At 40.1% G+C, this 19,196-nt stretch overlaps 1 protein-coding gene across 6 annotated transcripts in view; it reads right to left on the bottom strand.

The window, feature by feature from the left end:
• Window positions 1-8,968: 8,968 nt before the first annotated feature.
• Window positions 8,969-19,196, bottom strand: part of PATJ (PATJ crumbs cell polarity complex component) — a 352,815-nt gene continuing 342,587 nt past the window's right edge. For 5 of the 6 annotated variants that reach the window (XM_032644105.1, XM_032644106.1, XM_032644109.1 and 2 more), the window contains 3 exons: window positions 18,600-18,706; window positions 15,258-15,381; window positions 8,969-11,318 (listed from right to left, as the gene is read on the bottom strand). In XM_032644105.1, coding sequence (XP_032499996.1) covers window positions 11,172-11,318; window positions 15,258-15,381; window positions 18,600-18,706 — 378 coding nt within the window. In that variant the 3' untranslated portion in view covers window positions 8,969-11,171. The remainder of the gene's footprint in view (window positions 11,319-15,257; window positions 15,382-18,599; window positions 18,707-19,196) is intronic. The other variant, XM_032644108.1, reaches the window with a different exon arrangement.

Here is a 19,196-nt window from a genome sequence, read left to right as displayed (position 1 = left end):
TTCCCTTTTCTCCAAACCCTCTCCAGTATTTATTTTTTGTAGATTTTTTGGCGATGGCCATTCTGACTGATGTAAGATGATACCTCATTGTAGTTTTGATTTGCATTTCTCTAATGATGAGTGATGTTGAGCATCCTTTCCTGTGTTTATTGGTAATCTGTATATCTTCTTTGGAGAAATGTCTATTTAGTTCTTCTGCCCATTTTTGGATTGGGTTGTTTGTTTCTTTGGTATTGAGCTGCATGAGCTGCTTGTATATTTTGGAGATTAATCCTTTGTCAGTTGCTTCATTTGCAAATATTTTCTCCAGTTCTGAGGGTTGTCTTTTTGTCTTGTTTATGGTTTCCTTTGCTGTGCAAAAGTTTTTGTTTCATTAGGTCCCATTTGTTTATTTTTGTTTTTATTTCCATTACTCTAGGAGGTGGGTCAAAAAGGATCTTGCTGTGGTTTATGTCATAGTGTTTTGCCTATGTCTTCCTCTAAGAGTTTAATAGTGTCCGGCCTTACATTTTGGTTTTTAATCCATTTTGAGTTTCTTTTTGTGTATGGTGTTAGGGAGTGTTCTAATTTCATTCTTTTACATGTAGCTGTCCAGTTTTCCCAGAACCACTTATTGAAAAGGCTGTCTTTTCTCCATTGTATATTCTTGCCTCCTTTATCAAAGATAAGGTGACTATATGTGCATGGGTTTATCTCTGGGCTTTCTATCCTGAGCCATTGATCTATATTTCTGTTTTTGTGCCAGTACCATACTGTCTTGATTACTGTAGCTTTGTAGTATAGTCTGAAGCCAGGGAGCCTGATTCCTCCAGCTCCTTTTTTCTTTCTCAAGATGGCTTTGGCTATTTGGGGTCTTTTGTGTTTCCATACAAACTGTGAAATTTTTTGTTCTAGTTCTGTGAAAAATGCCATTGGTAGTTTGCCAGGGATTGCACTGAATCTGTAGATTTCTTTGGGTAGCAGAGTCATTTTCACAATGTTGATTCTTCCAATACAAGAACATGGTATATCTCTCCATCTGTTACTATCATCTTTGATTTCTTTCATCAGTGTCTTATAGTTTTCTGCATACAGGTCTTTTGTCTCCTTAGGTAGGTTTATTCCTAGGTATTTTATTCTTTTTGTTGCAGTGGTAAACAGGAGTGTTTCCTTAATTTCTCTTTCAGATTTTTCATCATTAGTGTATAGGAATGCAAGAGATTTCTGTGCATTAATTTTATATCCTGCTACTCTACCAAATTCATTGATTAGCTCTAGTAGCTTTCTGGTAGCATCTTTAGGATTCTCTATGTATAATATCATGTCATCTGCAAACAGTGACAGTTTGACTTCTTTTCCAATTTGGATTCCTTCTATTTCTTTTCCATCTCTGATATGCTATGGCTAAAACTTCTGAAACTATGTTGAATAATAGTGGTGAGAGTAGGTATCTTTGTCTTGTTCCTGATCTTAGAGGAAATTGTTTCAGTTTTTCACCATTGAGAATGATGTTGGCTGTGGGTTTGTCATATATGGCCTTTATTATGTTGATGTAAATTCCCTGTGTGCCTACTTTCTGAAGAGTTTTTTATCATAAATGGGTGTTAAATTTTGTCAAAAGCTTTTTCTGCATCTATTGAGATTATTATATGGTTTCTATCCTTCAGTTTGTTAATATGGTGTATCACATTGATTGATTTGCATATATTGAAGAATCCTTGCATTCCTGGGATAAACCCCACTTGATCATGCCGTATGATCCTTTTAATGTGCTGTTGGATTCTGTTTGCTAGTATTTTGTTGAGGATTTTTCATCTATGTTCATTAGTGATATTGGCCTGTAGTTTTCTTTGTGACATCTTTGTCTGGTTTTGGTATCAGAGTGATGGTGGTCTCGTAGAATGAGTTTGGGAGTGTTCCTCCCACTGCTATATTTTGAAAGAGTTTGAGGATAGGTGTTAGCTCTTCTCTAAATGTTTGATAGAATTCACCTGTGAAGCCATCTGGTCCTGGGCTTTTGTTTGTTGGAACATTTTTAATCATAGTTTCAATTTCAGTGCTTGTGATTGGTCTGTTTATATTTTCTATTTCTTCTTGTTCAGTCTCAGAAGGTTGTGCTTTTCTAAGAATTTGTCCATTTCTTCCAGGTTGTCCATTTTATTGGCATAGAGTTGCTTGTAGTAATCTCTCATGATTTTTTTGGTATTTTTGCAGTGCCAGTTGTTACTTCTTCATTTCTAATTTTATTGATTTGAGTCTTCTCCCTTTTTTGCTTGATGATTCTGGCAGGTGGTTTATCAATTTTGTTTATCTTCTCAAAGAGCCAGCTTTTAGTTTTATTGATCTTTGCTATTGCTTCCTTAATTTCTTTTTCATTTATTTCTGATCGGATATTTATGATTTCTTTCCTTCTGCTAACTTTGGGTTTTTTTTTTGGTTGTTGTTCTTTTTTCTCTAATTGCTTTAGGTGTAGGGTTAGGTTGTTAATTTGAGATATTTCTTGTTTCTTGAGGTAGGATTGTATTGCTATGAACTTCCCTTTTAAAACTGCTTTTGCTGCATCCCATAGGTTTTGTGTCATCGTGTTTTCATTGTCATTTGCTCTATTTTTTGATCTCCTCTTTGATTTCTTCAGTGATCTCTTGGTTATTTAGTAGTGTATTGTTTAGCCTCCTTGTGTTTGTAATTTTTACAGTTTTTTTCCCTGTAATTGATATCTAGTCTCATAGTGTTGTGGTCAGAAAAGATACTTGATACGATTTCAATTTTCTTAGTTACCAAGGCTTGATTTGTGACCCAAGATATGGTCTATCCTGGAGAATGTTCCATGAGCACTTGAGAAGAAAGTGCATTCTGTTGTTTTTGGATGGAATGTCCTATAAATATTAAGTCCGTCTTGTCTAACGTGTCATTTAAAGCTTGTGCTGCCTTATTTATTTTCATTTTGGATGATCTGTCCATTAGTGAAAGTGGGGTGTTAAAGTTCCCTACTATTATTGTGTTACTGTCAATTTCCCCTTTTATGGCTGTTAGCATTTGCCTTATGTATTGAGGTGCTCCTATGGTGGTTACATAAATATTTACCATTGTTATATCTTCTTCTTGGATTGATCCCTTGATCATTATGTAGTGTCTTTCTTATCTCTTGTAATAGTCTTTATTTTAAAGTCTATTTTGTCTGATATGAGAATTGCTACTCCAGCTTTCTTTTGATTTCCATTTGCATGGAATATCTTTTTCCATCCCCTCACTTTCAGTCTGTATGTGTCCCTAGGTCTGAAGTGGGTCTCTTGTAGACAGCATATATATGGGTCTTGTTTTTGTATCCATTCAGCCAGTCTATGTCTTTTGGTTGGAGCATTTCATCAATTTACATCTAAGGAAGTTATCGACATTTATGTTCCTGTTACCGTTTTCTTAATTGCTTTGGGTTTGTTATTGTAGGTCTTTTCCTTCTCTTGTGTTTCCTGCCTAGAAAAGTTCCTTTAGCTTTTGTTGTAAAGCTGGTTTGGTGGTGGTGAATTCTCTTAATTTTTGCTTGTCTGTAAAGGTTTTAATTTCTCCATCAAATCTGAATGAGATCCTTGCTGGGTAGAGTAATCTTGGTTGTAGGTTGTTCCCTTTCATCACTTTAAATATGTCCTGCCACTCCCTTCTGGCTTTCAGAGTTTTTGCTGAAAGATCAGCTGTTAACCTTATGGGGATTCCCTTGTATGTTATTTGTTGCTTTTCCCTTGCTGCTTTTAATATTGTTTCTTTGAATTTAATTTTTGATAGTTTGATTAATATGTGTCTTGGTGTGTTTCTCCTTTGATTTACCCTGTATGGGACTCTCTGTGCTTCCTGGTCTTGATTAATTCTTTCTTTTCCCATGTTAGGGAAAATTTCAACTGTGATCCCTTCAAATATTTTTTCAGACCCCTTTTTCTCTTGTTCTTCTGGCACCCCTATAATTCGAATGTTGGTGTGTTTAATGTTGTCCCAGAGGTCTCTGTGACTGCCCTCAATTCTTTTAATTCTTTTTTCTTTATTCTGCTCTGTGATAGTTATTTCCACTATTTTATCTTCCAGGTCACTTACCTGTTCGTCTGCCTCAGCCATTCTGCCACTGATTCCTTCTAGAGAATTTTAAATTTCATTTATTGTGTTTTTCATTGTTTGCTTGCTCTTTAGTTCTTCTAGGTCCTTGTTAAACAGTTCTTGTATTTTCTCCATTCTATTTCCAAGGTTTTGGATTATCTTTACTATCATTACTCTGAATTCTTTTTCAGGCAGACTGCCTATTTCCTCATTTGTTTGCTCTGGTGGGTTTTTACCTTGCTCCTTCATCTGCTGCATATTTCTCTGTCTTCTCATTTTGCTTAACTCACTCTGTTTGGGGTCTCCTTTTTGCAGGCTGCAGGTTTGTAGTTCCTGTTGGCTTTGGTGTCTGCCCCCAGTGGGTAGGATGGTTCAGTGGCTTGTGTAGGCTTTCTGGTGGAGCGGGCTGGTGCTTGTGTTCTGGTGGGTGCAGCTGGATCTTGTCTTTTTGGTGGGCAGGGCTGCATCCGGTGGTATGTTTTAGGGTGTCTGTGAACTTAGTATGATTTTAGGCAGCCTCTCCACTAATGGGTGAGGTTGTGTTCCTGTCTTGCTATTTGCTTGGCATGGGGTGTCCAGCACTGGAGCTTGCTGGCCGTTGGGTGGTGCCGGGTCTTAGCGTTGAGATGGAGATCTCTGGGAGAGCTCTTGCCAATTGATATTACATGGGGCTGGGAGGTCTTTTGCGGTCTAGTGTCATGAACTTGGCTCTCCTACCTCAGAGGCTCAGGCCTGACACCAGGCCAGAGCACCAAGACCCTGCCAGCCACATGGCTGCTGGTCTTGGAGAGTCTTTTAGGGAAGGGGGGGGCTGCTGCAGCTCACCCTGGGGGCATACACACCGGCAGCATCCATTTCTAGGAGCTGATTCTACCGTGAGGAAGGCGGTGCTGCAGGCACCATAGTGTGGAGACCAACATTTAAATCAGTAGACTTTGAGTCAGCAGATTGTCTTCTGTAACGTGGGTGGGCCTCATCCAATCAGTTGAAGGCCTGAATAGAACAAAAAGACTGGCCTCTCTGAGCAGGAGGAAATTCTCCTGCAGCCTTCAGACCTCATCTGCACCATCAGCTCTCCTGGGTTGTGAGCCTGCCAGCCCACACTGAAGATTTTGGACTTGCCAGCTTCCATAATTGCATAAGCCATTTCCTTACAATAAATCTCCTTCCACACACATCCTATTGGTTCTATTTCTCTGGAGAACCCTGACCAATAAAATGTCAGACAGGAAATTTCTGCTCCTAACCTTTACAAACAGATGAATCCCATCCCTCAGGGTGTGGGGGTCCTTGGAATCTGTTTTCAAACAGCTATCCTGAAGTTCCCAGGAAATAAAATGTTTCTGGAGTGGCTGGTACCCCTCACTCCATCACATTTCTTCTGCTCTCCCAGGAGAGGAAAGCAGGGCACGTGCCCAGTCAAGACATTAGGCAGGAGGGGCAGGTGACACTGCACCTGTCATCAGCTATGGCTGCCTTGAGAAGAATGCCTAAACTGCTATGGGAATTCCTCCCAGAATGTAGAGCTGTATGGGGAGTTGACAGACTGGGTCTTCTTTGTCAACATCCAAAAGATACGTGTATTTTTCTTGGTCTCCTAGCCTTTATTTTTGTCTTGCAAGTGCCTTGTGTTGTGGAGCTAAGTTAGGGAGAACTGAAATAAGCTTTAAAAATTTGGGGCTAATTTAGAAGCCATGTGTGGGCGCTCTACGACAGTTTGCTAAATTGATGAATTTCCACCGAGATTTACTGAAGACTCTTCTGCCTGCAAATTAGCTGAATGGACTGGGCAAGCCACTTACTCCCTCTGCCATGTTTTTCCCACCTGTGAAATGAGAGTGGCATTGTGGCAAGCAGGACAGACTCCAATTCTGAGGCTGTCACAATTTCTAAAATCTGATTCTAGAAGGAGGATCAGAAAAAATATTTGCTCCTATATAGCTTTGCCCAGCACAGGTCCTGATACTTGACAGCAGCATCTCAGGGACTCAAGACCAAAGCAGCTTCTTCCTCCTTAAAGTGACTGGAAATGGAAGCACTGCTCAGAATGGGTGCAGGTTACAGACTCTTACACACACACACACACACACACAGAGAACTCTTCCAAATTTCAGTTTATCTTGGCAGAGAGTGAAATGTTTCTTTTTTCATCTTTACTTAAATATAGAGAATTTGAAGTCTGAGAGTCAAGCTGTCAAAAATTTTACATTTGCAGGAGGCTGACATAAAACTGGAACTATTATCTAAATTTAAAATTGTGTGTTCAAAAATGTCTCACTATTCTGATTGACTTTAATAGGAAAACAGAAGTATAAATAAAGTATAAAATTGGGAAGAGGAATTGGGGACAAAAAGTTTCAGTTTCTTATAAAGTTTGAAAACCAACACTAAGGAAAGGCAATGTGGCTCCATCTCCCAAGATAAGATGGTGGGAGTCCTCATCCTGAAAAAGTGTGTTCCTGAAGAGGGATATCCTCCCTAGATCACCTGGGAAGGGGTGGCTGTGGGCAGGGGTGGGAGAAGGAACCCAAGGACTGAGTCAAATAGGCTGTCAATTCCAGAAACTGGGAGAAACCAAGGGGGCTTACTGGGATAGTGCTCCTTTAAGTGCAAAATGCTTACAGAAAATTGAATCATCATATTGTGAGAAATTGATTCTTATTATTACCATCTCAAATCCTTTTGATTAGATCAAGAATAAAGGACTTTTGCTTCTGTCCATGAATTAAGTGCTATGGGAATTGCCCTTAGCACCTGCTGTAGTAAACAATGGAAGAGTGGACATAATATATGAAAGAACAGTTTTCAGACATTGTACAACAGGTAGCACAGGATTTTAACGCCCAAAAGAAGGGAAACAAGGGAAGGTCTACAAGTGCCCCGGTTTACTGCCTGGAGGCAGTACCTAGGCTACGACCCAAGGAAGGGGAACCAAATAGACTCCATGAGTTGCAGAGAGAGATCAAAGTTCAGGGAGGCCATGGTGGGTGAGCTGTAAGGCAGAGTGCTGGCCAGGAGGGAGCTGCATGGAGTAAGAGCTTAGAGCCCTGCAGCTATAGAGGCCCTTAAGTCTTGGTTGGAATATGAATCTGCACATGCACGAGAGGGAACTCTTCAAGGAAAGAATCACCTGGAGTTCAGACAGGGCTGTGGATGGTTTCCACCTGTCAGAGTGGAAAGACCTCATGATATACACGCATTGGATAGAAATTTCAGAATGCCTTAACAGTGGGACAAAATTAGCTCTAAAGGCTGCATTAGATCTGCCCTAGGAAAGCCTGAGAACAAGAGTTGAAAGGATCAAACTGATTATGAGTTAACATAACTGCACGCCAGAACAGTCCACTACCATTTAAAGGAATACAATGGAATCCATCACCCAACAATGTAAATTTTACAATGCTTGCATCCAATAAAAAATTATCAGACATGCGAAGCCAAAAGATAAGACCCATCCATAATCAGGAAAGAAAATTCAATCAACAGAACACTCTAGGAATAGCAAAGATGGAATACTATAGTAGAAAAGGATCTTAACTACTATAGTCTTAAAATATATTCACGTATATAAAGCAGGGGCAAAGTATAGCCTGTGGGGCAAAGTTGGCTCACTGCCTGTGTGTGTAAATAAAGCTTTATTAGAACACAGCCAGCTTGTTCATTTATGTTTTGTCTACCGCTGCTTGCATGCTACAATGGCAAAGTTGAGTACTTATGACGAAGATTACAAAGGCCTGAAAAGCCTAAAATATGTATTATCTGGTTCTTCACATCAAAAGTTTGTTAACCTCTGATGTAAAGGAAAACATGGCCATGAGGAGGGAAATGGAAGATATTTTAAAAAGACCCAAATAAAACATCTAAAGATGGGACATACAGAATTTGAAAAGTACACTGGATGAAATTAACATGAAGGTGAATGTGACCTAGTCCCTGTTTTCAAAGAAGCTCTCATCTGGTGGGGGCGGGGGGGGGGGGGCTGACTTCTTTGACAGTGGATGGGTGTGAAGAAGGGAAGAAAGGGAGTGTGGTTGGGTTAATAAAACAACAGTTTACAATTCCAAATTCCTGGAACGTACCAGGTTAAAATTGCTTGCCAAGGGTTGATGGTAATTGAAGTGCCTTGCCTGGTTCCGGAGGTGGGCAGCAGGCGTATGGAGTTGGTATTACTCCCCATCCAGCTATATCCCAGTGGCATGGCTGACAATGGAAGCCTTGGTTTCAGCTTTTTGATAACACAAGCTCTAGTTACACAAGCTCACAGCATTTTAATCAGTTACACACTTTGTTATCTGACTTGGGGCAACAATTCAGAGCTAAGCCACTCTCGGAAATATTTTCTTTTTAAAGGTCGTTACTGATTGAAACCACTAATCTCCAGCATGTGTCTAATTTCAGACCATCTCCATAAATGGGATAAGAGGTTTATTGTTAATATTTATTTATGTAGTACTTACTATGATCCAGGCACTAGATTAAGAGTTCTACTTGGATTTTATTCATTATAGTGCTTTGAACTCTCCTCTCCCCGCTTTCTGATTGAAGAAACTAAATAACTTGGACAAGGTCACATGGCTACTACATCAAGATTCAAACTGAGGCAGTGTGATGCCAAGACTCACCTTCTGGACTGCTATACGGCCTCCTTTGAAAAGCGTCTCTTCTAATGCCTGACAACACAGCAGCAATTAATACGAGACAGCTATTAATGGATCCTAGATATTAATAGGATACTAGACTTTGGGAAAAGTTGATTCTTTTTCTATTAGGGAACAAAATAGCTGATGAAAACACAAAACAAGATGCAGAAATTAAACTTTTTCATATATAATAAAACTCCATTTGCTCCTTGGTAACTACATTTATTTAGAATTTTTGGAAATATCTTATACATACAAACTTTCAGCAGTTTTACCTTTCCTGGTTTACTTCCCTCTCATGCTAACTCTAATAAATGGTATCATTACTGTACTTAAATGGCCCAAATGATGAGGCTAAAACAATATATGTGGCTATGAGAGAACTACTCCTTTCACAAATTCCCATCTTCATATCCTCTTAGCTTGGTAAGTTCTGATGCAAAAAAAAAAAATGTTTTGGGGAAGGCACTTATTTACTAGTCATGCAAGCAGAGACAGAACCAGTTATGAGAAGCAATAGTTATATCAATTTACTGCAGCAAGGAGCATAAAGCACCACAATTCCTTTATCAAGAGACTTGTTGTAGCATGTCCTAAAAGGATAATGTGTAAAGAAACAAAACAATGATATGTTACTTCAAAATGTGTATTTAATGGCCATTCCATCAAAATCAAGCAGAATCACATTTCAAAAGTATATGTATATAACATATGTATGTATTTTTTTTTAAGGTGCATTTTCAAGTTTTATTTGGGCTTTATTTCTTCTTGGCTGCTTGAGGTGTTCTTGCAGATACAATTAACAGAGAACGTTCTGAGGCTGATAGGTTCTCATGCATTGAAAAATAATTTCTAACAACACTGCGTATCTCGGGATACATCAGACATTTCAAAAGCCATGTGTAAATTCAGAAATCTTAATACCAGTAATGAAAGACATTTTCAACATGAAATTTAGGCACTCTACACTTTGGAATAGCCATAAAATATTCCAACAAGAGTTAATGCACTTTGTGATTACATCTACTGAAAGATAGTTCTCATTTAAAATCTATACTTATTAAATAACATTTTAAATTGGAGCCCATTACATTTTGATAATTATTGTGAACCATTTGCAGCATTGTGTTTTAGTTAAATAATGCCACACTACTTCTATTACCCATTCTGGTACTCATCTTTTGTGGTGCATTTTTTCACAGAAGAAGAACCTATAACATTCATTGATAAGCATCTGCCCCCACCCTTTTCCTGCTAATACCTGAATAAGAAGGCCCCTAACCAACTTTAAAGGTATTCTTGTATTTTCTGCTGTAGTTGCTTTCTTAGCATGAACACTTCAGCAAACGGGAGGCTGCCTGGAGACCAGGAAACAGTCTCCAGGGAGCCATCACTGATTCCTAGGCTCAGTCCACTTGTTCAGTCACTCTGTGGCTAAGTGCGCTGCTCCATCTATGTTCCTACACTGTGTGCTGCTCGACAGACAGGCACGGAGCCAAGCGGAGGGATACTCAAATTTGTCACTCCACTTTGCACAATGCCAAGGCCATCCAGACCTTGGCTGTCTTTAGTAAAAACTTGCTGACCTCTGCAGTGTGGTTCTGGGGCTTCCACCTCCTCGTCTGAAGCCTGAGGTGTGGGAATGATGCCTGCCTACTGAAATGCTGTTAACTCCAGATGAACTTCCCAGACTTGAGCATAACTTAGCATTGTTAGAATTCAGAACATGGATGCTAATTGTTCTTGCTGAGAAGAAGGTGCATTTTCTCAGTAGTATGCACTTATGTAGCTAAGAAAACAATTAGAAAGCCATTCAGAATTTTTAGATTACAGTCTGCAAATTGACTCATCATAATCACCAATGACTAACTTATGAAGATCTACCCAGAGAAATGAATTTGCGGCTTATTTGATGATAAGTCGTACAGAAAAGAGCACAGTAATTTCCCACAGGAGAATCTGGTATTTCATCATGGGCATCACTGCTAAGTTAATTACACTGCTAATGTTTTCTGGTGTATCTGAAGAGACAATTAGCATACGTAAATCATGAGTGAGATGACAAGTTGCTTAACATTTGTTTCTGTTCATCGGATGCGATCTGGTTGCTGTTTAGCCTCCATGAGTCAGGACGGGGAGAGAAGGACATAAGGAATGAGAGGTTGTTAACTTCCATTTCAGCAAATATAATCAGAACCACTTACTACTAGTTGATAAACATTGATGTTAAATGCAAAATGCATAAGACTCAGCTGTTAGAAATTAACCTCACCAAGAGGTGAGAGAATCTGGGAAACATTAGATTGTCAACTTGGGAAATTCACGTGAAACCTAGGCCATCTCTCCCAAGCAGAGAGGTTGAGATGGTAAGAATGAAGGTGGGTTTTAGTTGAGGCTGCTTTTCATCCTCAGAACTTTGTCTTCCTATGGATATTCTACAACCACATCTATCTTGTGATCAGGACCCAAGGCTCAGGACAGCACAGTTAAGACTACAGTTCCTCTCTGGTGTTTTAGAATGGCCACAGCTTCCTCATGTGTAACACCTTCCAGAGTCTCACCATTAACAGCTAAAATCTGATCACCTCGCTTCAATCGGCCGTCATCTGCAGCTGCTCCCTGCAAACAAGAAACATTCCAGTTTAATCTAGGATGATGCAATTAATATTCAAATAATATTAATATTATGGTGTGCCTATTAAAAGAAAAACTTTTAAAACTACCAATTAAAGTTATTTCTAGGTAATATGTTTAAATTAAGAAAACTAAGAAAAATGTAGGATATGTTATTTGAATAATGGTTGAATAGTAATCATAATTATGCATTGTTTACATAACATACTAGTAGAAATGTCCTGACGTTCACATTTCTTTTAATACCAGTAGGACCTTATTTCAATATTCAGTACTGAATGGAATTTGAATGTCATATCATGTCACATTCATGAATATGTAGCATACAAAGGCAGAACTGAATCTGGTATTAGTTTTATCCTCTAAATGGGTGAATTTTATGGTATGTGAACGTATCTCGATAAAGCTGTTCTATATACATATATATATAAATATAAAAATACACAGAAGTGGAGCATTTCTAAAATTTTGTAATAGATTCAATAGCTTCAACTTTACCTTTGATCCATCTAAATAGGTTTCTAAATGACTACTTTCATTACATATTTCAGTCATGCATGGTTCTTCGGAATGGCACAAAGCAAGTGAAACTTGGGCTTTTCTTCCTTCCAAAGCTGAGTATCAAAAACGCCATGATATTACTAGAAATACTTTGGATGAGTAAGGAAATAAAAGACCTAGAAAATGATTCACAGGAAGCTTTCTCCATCTGTTGGAGTAATTGTGAGAACTCCTGGAAAAGTTAGTGCCAAAAGAGTCCTCTAAATGATGTGGAACTACTGGGGAAATTAACCAAGGCCCGTGGGCACCTGGCCGCTGATGGCCTCCTGCAGAAGCCCAGCTAAGAGGCACTAACACTCCAGAGACCTGTGTCCTACAGCATGGAGGTCCTGAGGTGGTGGGTGAATTATCTAGAATTTCAAAGCCGTGAAAAGGATGGAATTCCTGTAAAAAATGTAATAAAGAATATTCAAAACCAGGACTATACTGGGGGGAAAATATCAAGATTAAATAATTTGCAGCTTTATTCAAAATTTTCTTTTCTTTTAAGAAAGTGTGTTAACTGCACCGAAGACAGGATTAAACACGTAGTGCTAATGGATAAATCTAACTCGATTTTAATAAATTTTACATGCTGAGATTTAAGGGTTTCAGTTAACCTCAGATACCTGTGTAATTAGTTCTTTAAAGAGCACATTAAGCTCTTCAAGTTTTCATTTTCACTAATGCAAAAAAGGTCGATTTTTCGGCTTTCTAGGATGTGTACACTATTTCAGGTATTGCCGTGCTTACCTGATAATTACACTGACCTGAATCTCCTCTCCTACGTTATTAATGTGGCATCTGTAGACTAAACAAGGGAAGGAAGAAATAAATGGCTCACGGACAGACCTCCATCTAGCTTGGAAACGTGGCCTTACCCACTTGCTGTGTCCTAGTTTGGTCACTTCGCCTTCCCTACACTGTTATATAGGCTCTATTATCTATCTTTCGCCCTGTTCCAAGGATTAAGTGTACGGCACACCGTATTTACTCAATCATGGCGGTAGTATAATAAAATGAAACGAATGATGATCAAACTCATGTTTTCAGATTTCACAGGCTCCAAAAAACTGCTCCCTCAATTTTCAGGGCTGTCGAAGTCTTTAGGCCAATCTCTTGTTGGCTTATGGTAAAATTCGGCTGCTGAAGGGACTAAGATCTAAAGTTGGCTTTGATTCTGAAGTTTCCAACCAAACACCTGAAAGAAAATGGAAGGCCCTGCCGGCCAGTTAATCAGACGGATTAAGCCTGGCAAATCCTACACACCCTAAGTGTCTGTGATGCTTCCTGCTTCTGGAGGGGAAGAAAAGATCTGGATGGGCCACAATAATTTCTTAGTTGAGCAAGAGAACTGTTAAAAGATGCTTAGGACACCAAAAAGGTCACGTAATAATCCACACCCTGTGTCCAGCCTGCGGACATCTGAGGTCCAGAAACCTGAATCAGAGATAAACATTTTAAAGAATGTATGTTCAGTGTTTAAAATAAAAAAAGGAAAACATATAGCTGTAGTTCCTAGATCAAAACTCCTATGGGGGGAATCTTTAGCTTAGTGGGGGCTCACTTTGCAGCCATTCCACTGTCATTATCTCCATAGCTGGCTCTTTCAAATGCAAAGTATAACAATCCTCCCAAAGAATCATTATCATAGCTACTTATGGTGTTATCCTAGGAAAAGGAGGGTTTGTAGGTGGTTTATCCACCTTGGGAATTATCAGACTGGGGCAGCACTGTCATCCAGAACGTTTCTGATCTGCCTTTCCTTTCCCTGTTCATCCATCATCAGGTCAACAGATGTGTGTATGGGAATAACATGCCCCCTTAACAGGCATCCTAGCAAGATGGAAACAGGTGTGTAAATCTGTAGCTGCTTGGGCTTCCCTGGTGGCGCAGTGGTTGAGAGTCCGCCTGCCGATGCAGGGGACACGGGTTCGTGCCCCGGTCCGGGAAGATCCCACATGCCGTGGAGCAGCTGGGCCCATGAGCTATGGCCACTGAGCCTGCGCGTCCGGAGCCTGTGATCCACAACGGGAGAGGCCACAACAGTGGGAAGCCCGCGTACCGCGGAAAAAAAAAAAAAAAAAAAAAAACTGTAGCTGCCTAATGTGTTCCAAAAGCAAACGCCAAACAACTTGAGGCTTATGTCAGGTCACGGTTACACCCAATTAACAGGTGATAACTTCTGCATAGGTAAAAGCAAACTTGTATATAGTGTATAGTACAGCTTTCTGGAAAGAGAAAGAATCTGTCTTATTTCTTCTGTGAAAGGCCTTTATTTTTTTAGGAAAATAAAGAACTAGGAGGCAATTGGATCAATTAATAAATGATTGTGATAAAGGCAATGAAGAATAAAGTTGTAGTATCAAAACTAAATACTTTCAGAGATCTTAAAAGTTTATAACAAATTAAAATTCCAACTTTAATAATGAAATTAAAAACTTATCTAAGAGCTATCTAGTGGCAGCAGTAGAAACCTACACTATGACCTGTGTATTAAGTAGGATGAATTGGACTACTTAATTCTTGAAAGATACCATTATCCACCCTTTTTTTTTCTTTTTATAAATTTATTTATTTAATTTTTGGCTGCGTTGGGTCTTCGTTGCTGTGCGTGGGCTTTCCTCTAGTTGCGGTGAGCAGGGGCTACTCTTCGTTGCACTGCACAGGCTTCTCATTGCAGTGGCTTCTCTTGTTGTGGAGCATAGGCTCTAGGTGCACGGGCTTCAGTGGTTGTGGCATGCGGGCTTAGTTGCTCTGCAGCATGTGGGATCTTCCCATACCAGGGCTCGAACCCATGTCCCCTGCATTGGCAGGCGGATTCTTAACCACTGCGCTGCCAGGGAAGTCCCTTGTTATCCAGTCTTAGCCTAACTCACTGGGTTAATCCTGCAAGTACTTGGCAGACTATTGGAAGAGAGAAACCACCTGCAGCTAAAGCATCCTGAGGTTGGGCAGCCATTAATGCTGCACTGATCCCAGGCTTGTACAAAGCTTTATGCCATGGCCCTCTGCAATATCTTAAAGTAGAAAGCTAAATCTTTGTTTTCGCAAGAACAATACTTCCAAGGCCAAAGAGCTCTTGCAAAGAGCATGCCATATTCCTTACACTGGTTGTTGAAAGAAGACACTCTTTAAAATCTGTTAGCATCTACTTTTGTAAAAGGGTCTAAAGAATATTACACTTCTTGTGACTCCACTTTTATAAAAGAACACTTCTTGCACTAGTGTGGTGTGGGAATTTCCTGTAAGATGAAAATGAAACAAGCATACATGCACACATTCAGGTATCACCCAAAGTAAAGCAAAGCAAAACACAAAAAAAATCTCACCCAAGTTTTATTTAAAAAAAAAAAAAAAGTACAGTAAAAAGGAAAAAAATACCTTTGCAAATATAGTCTTGACATAAATTGGCAGGTCTCCATGGGGACTTCCATAACCCCCTACAATACTAAACCCCAATCCTTCAGAGCCTTTCTCCAAAGTAATAATCTTAGGTGGAGGTGTTCTGAAAACACAATGCACGCTGTTTAATTCAAGAATAGATATTGAGAGGGAATTTCATTTTAATGGAAGAACACAGATTTGAGAGAGACTTTCATACTGCGAAATGATGATGGTCAGTTTATCAAATCAAACTGTCAGAAAGCAATCTAGAAACTTAGTTTTGAATTTCCTATATCATGCCAATATTTTTGATGTTTTAGAGGTTTCTCTTTCATAAAACCCACTGTTTTTTAACTGAAAATAAAGTCATGATGCTGAAGTTGTCAAAGCACTCTTTTTTTTGCTTAGTTTTTAACTTTTTAACTTACTGTCTAGAGCTGAATGGAACTGTCTTTACATCTTTGAAGAACATGCATGGAGATGGAGAGGCGGGGTATCACCTGAGCTTGGTGTACACCACAGCCCACAGGTGGACCTCTGATCAGAACAGGTGACGGCAGCCCTAGAGCTCAGTAATGGCTGCTGTTATTCTGCTTGAATATCCTCGCTGCACCTGATCCCCACTTCCACTGAGTGTGGGAACTCATTCTTCAAAACCCACCTCCAATCTCCAATGCGATGCTTTCCTGACTCCCTTGGAAGCATTCACCCCCACCTTCTCTGTGCTCCCTTTGTTCTTGGTCCAGATGTCCATACAGCACTTGTCATACTGTATCATGATTTCTTAACCATCTTTCTCCTCTACCAGATTATCAACTCCTTAAGCCTCCGCCCTCTGGGCATTCCCAGCACCAAGCGCTGTGCCTATCACACCCTCAGAATCACGACTACGTAAATGAGAACTGAAATCCAGGAGAGAAGAGAGAAACCAAGGTGAAGCAAAATGGATAAAGACAATTTGTTTCAAATGTATAATTTAGATTTTCAAAGCTTTGTCCAGTGTGGAAGTCATCTCTCTCAGAAACAACATGGGTAAAAATTAAATTACACGTGTGGGCTCAAGGAGTTAAAGCTAAGCTTAACTAATGCCAATTTCTTATTCCCATACGTGGTTGTCCAAACGGTAAAGACCTAAAGGAACTATGGTACCTGGGCCCTGTCGTCTTATCGGCAGGAGGTTCATATGCGTATCCTGGCAGGGCCACTTGTTTTGCGGCAGCATGCACATCCGAGAGGCAGAGCCACCTGATATAAATGCAGCCATTCGTGTACTCGGAGAAATTTGCAAAACTGAGATATGAGCAACCTTTGAATATGCTGTTCTGTCTGACTAGAATATTCTTCCCTCTCCTCCTCCTCGATTCTGCCTGGCTTATTTTAAGCTTGATTTTCAGCTGCTTCCCACTGATACCAGTTGTTTGCTATGCACTTGCTGGTTGTTTACAGCAGGCATCCATAGTAATTGCTGAATGTCTATACCGTATATATTATTACCTCTTTTGAATGCCACTCCTGGTTTTTCCAATTATTTAAAAACTCAGGTTAAGCATTAGTGCCTCCAAGTACCCTCCCTAGCTGAGTTATGCCTCTCTTCCATGGCTTCACAGGACTCTGTGCTTACTTCTCTCTCTCACTGAACAAAGCTCTCCAATACCTACTAACTCTTTTATAACCATGGATTTATGGGTCTGTTTTTCCAATCCTCTGGCAGTTCTATGAGGACTGGGGCAATGCCTTCACCTACGTTTCTAAGTTTGAGTCCGCAGGACCCAGCACTTGTAGTGTCTAGCCTTAGGAAGGCACTCAATAAATATCTGCTGAAATAATGAAGTATTATCCCCTGTGGCTGAATGGTAATGACGTCATGAATAAGGCTCTACGTTTCATCACTTTGTGGCCTTACAAGCACCCTCAGTAATAGGCCACTGGCTAGACATGAACTTGATTCATGTCTCCTCTTTCAAACACAGCCAGCCCTATTTCCGAGGATATTGAAATGGGAACCTAGATGTCCAAGGCCATTGTTTTAGAGCTAGCCCCTGGGGGCCACCGAATCATTAGAGACCTTCATAATTGTACCTATTCACAATTAGAGTCTGTTTTCTCCGGGAGAGGGAGGAATGCAGCTTCACTCCTCCACTGGCAGCATTAGATGGAGTTTACCTCCATTTATCTCACACTGCCAGTTAGTTTTAATTTACTTTCGCTTAGAAGACTAGTAAAAAAAAAACACAAAAACTCCAAATGTTAACAGTGGTCAGATTATAAGTGATTTTTAAATTCTTTTATCCTAGTAGTTCCCAACCTGCCAGGAGCTGTGGAATCATAGCAAAAGACCCAAGATCACAGGGCATCTCAGTAGTTCCATGGACATGTTAAAGGATGCTAAGTGTATACTATTCTTCATATAAGGGTTCTGATTTCTTTTTTTGTTTTTTAAATAAATGGCCATTCTAGCCTGAAAATGTTATACTTTCATGTATTTGTCACATTTTAATAGCAAGTGTTCATTACTTTCATAATGAGAAAAAAGTAAAATGAGCCTAGTTTAATATTCTTTCCTCAAGAAAGACAAACTCAAAGCTGTCATTTAAGTTAATGAGCAATCAGGAAAAAGTTGGGAATGGCTGTGACCATCAGATTCTTCCAATAAAGGGTTCGGATCAGCCAACAAACATTTATTGAGCACCAGCTGGTGACCAGGCACTGGTAGAGTCGAGACGAATAACTTTGGGCAGCATTTCTCAAAGTGTGGGTCCTCGGCTTATCTGCAGCAACACTGTCCTGGAGAACTCACCCTAGACCACCTACTCAGAATCTCTGAGACTGGGCCAGAGGAATTAGCATATTTAAATATGCTGTTTGAGTTATTCTTATGGACATTCTAGTTTGAGAAACACTGCTTTAATGAGCAACTTTAACTGCAGTGACAGGTTTTAGTAAAAAATGCCAGCAAGTATGACGAGAAGATTTAACCTCAGAACAAGATTTTAGCTTAGAAAACTGAGGAAACCTGGTTCCTTGCATAATGAAGAAGGGCGCATCTGGGCTATAAATCTGAGGATTCTGAGGGGAGAGGGCACAGGCACCAGTTCCAGTGGCCAGGTGCGGTGTGTGCAGGCCCTGTGCTAACAGTCTGTGAAGAACTCACGTGGTGGAGCAAAGCCTTGTGAGAAGTAGGGCAACCCGGTTGCTTTCTTGGAGATTCCCTAGGAGTCAGAGAGGGTAACGTGTACTTTCCCATTCCTCTCCTTTAGGGAGCACACTCTACAATCTGGAAAAGGTCTCACTGAGCTTTGCCCACACACATAAGAGGCACTCTGCATCTAGAATACTCACTCTGTGTCCTCCAGATGGTGCTTGGCAGTGGGTGAACCAAGGGGGTAGCCCGTAGACATGTTCTCAAGCTGAGTTGCTATGCCACTGATATTGGTATCTGCCACAACCTGGGCGGGGGAGCGGGGGGAGTCAGAACAAGACAATCCATTATAAGTCAGGGAAGAATTAGAGAAACCATACTCTATCCAATGGTCAGTTCTCAGTCTTATTTAATCTATTTACAGAATTTGACACAATGGATTATTCTTTCTCAAACTATTTTCTTCATTTGGCTTCTATGACACTACACTTTACTAGTTTCCTTTCCACCTTCTGGCCATTTTTTTCATAGCTCCCCAAACTCTATCAGAGTGCCACAGGGCTCACTCCTGGAGCTTCTTATCTTTCCATCTCAACATCCCCTTGGTCATCTCACCTCATACTCCTTTATGAATTTAAATATCATCTATGTAATGAGAATTCCCGAATCTGTCTCTCCAGCACCACCTCTTACTTAACTCCAGACCGACACACCCAATCACCAATTTGACATCCCTAATGGGATGCCCAGCAGGTATCTCAAATCTAACGTGTCCAGCACTGAGCCACTCCGCCACC

The sequence above is a fragment of the Phocoena sinus genome, chromosome 1 (genome assembly GCF_008692025.1).
Source record: "Phocoena sinus isolate mPhoSin1 chromosome 1, mPhoSin1.pri, whole genome shotgun sequence".
Taxonomy (NCBI): Eukaryota; Metazoa; Chordata; class Mammalia; order Artiodactyla; family Phocoenidae; genus Phocoena; species Phocoena sinus.
The sequence above is the reverse complement of the archived record's forward strand: the minus strand, read 5'-3'. Positions and strand labels throughout refer to the sequence as shown.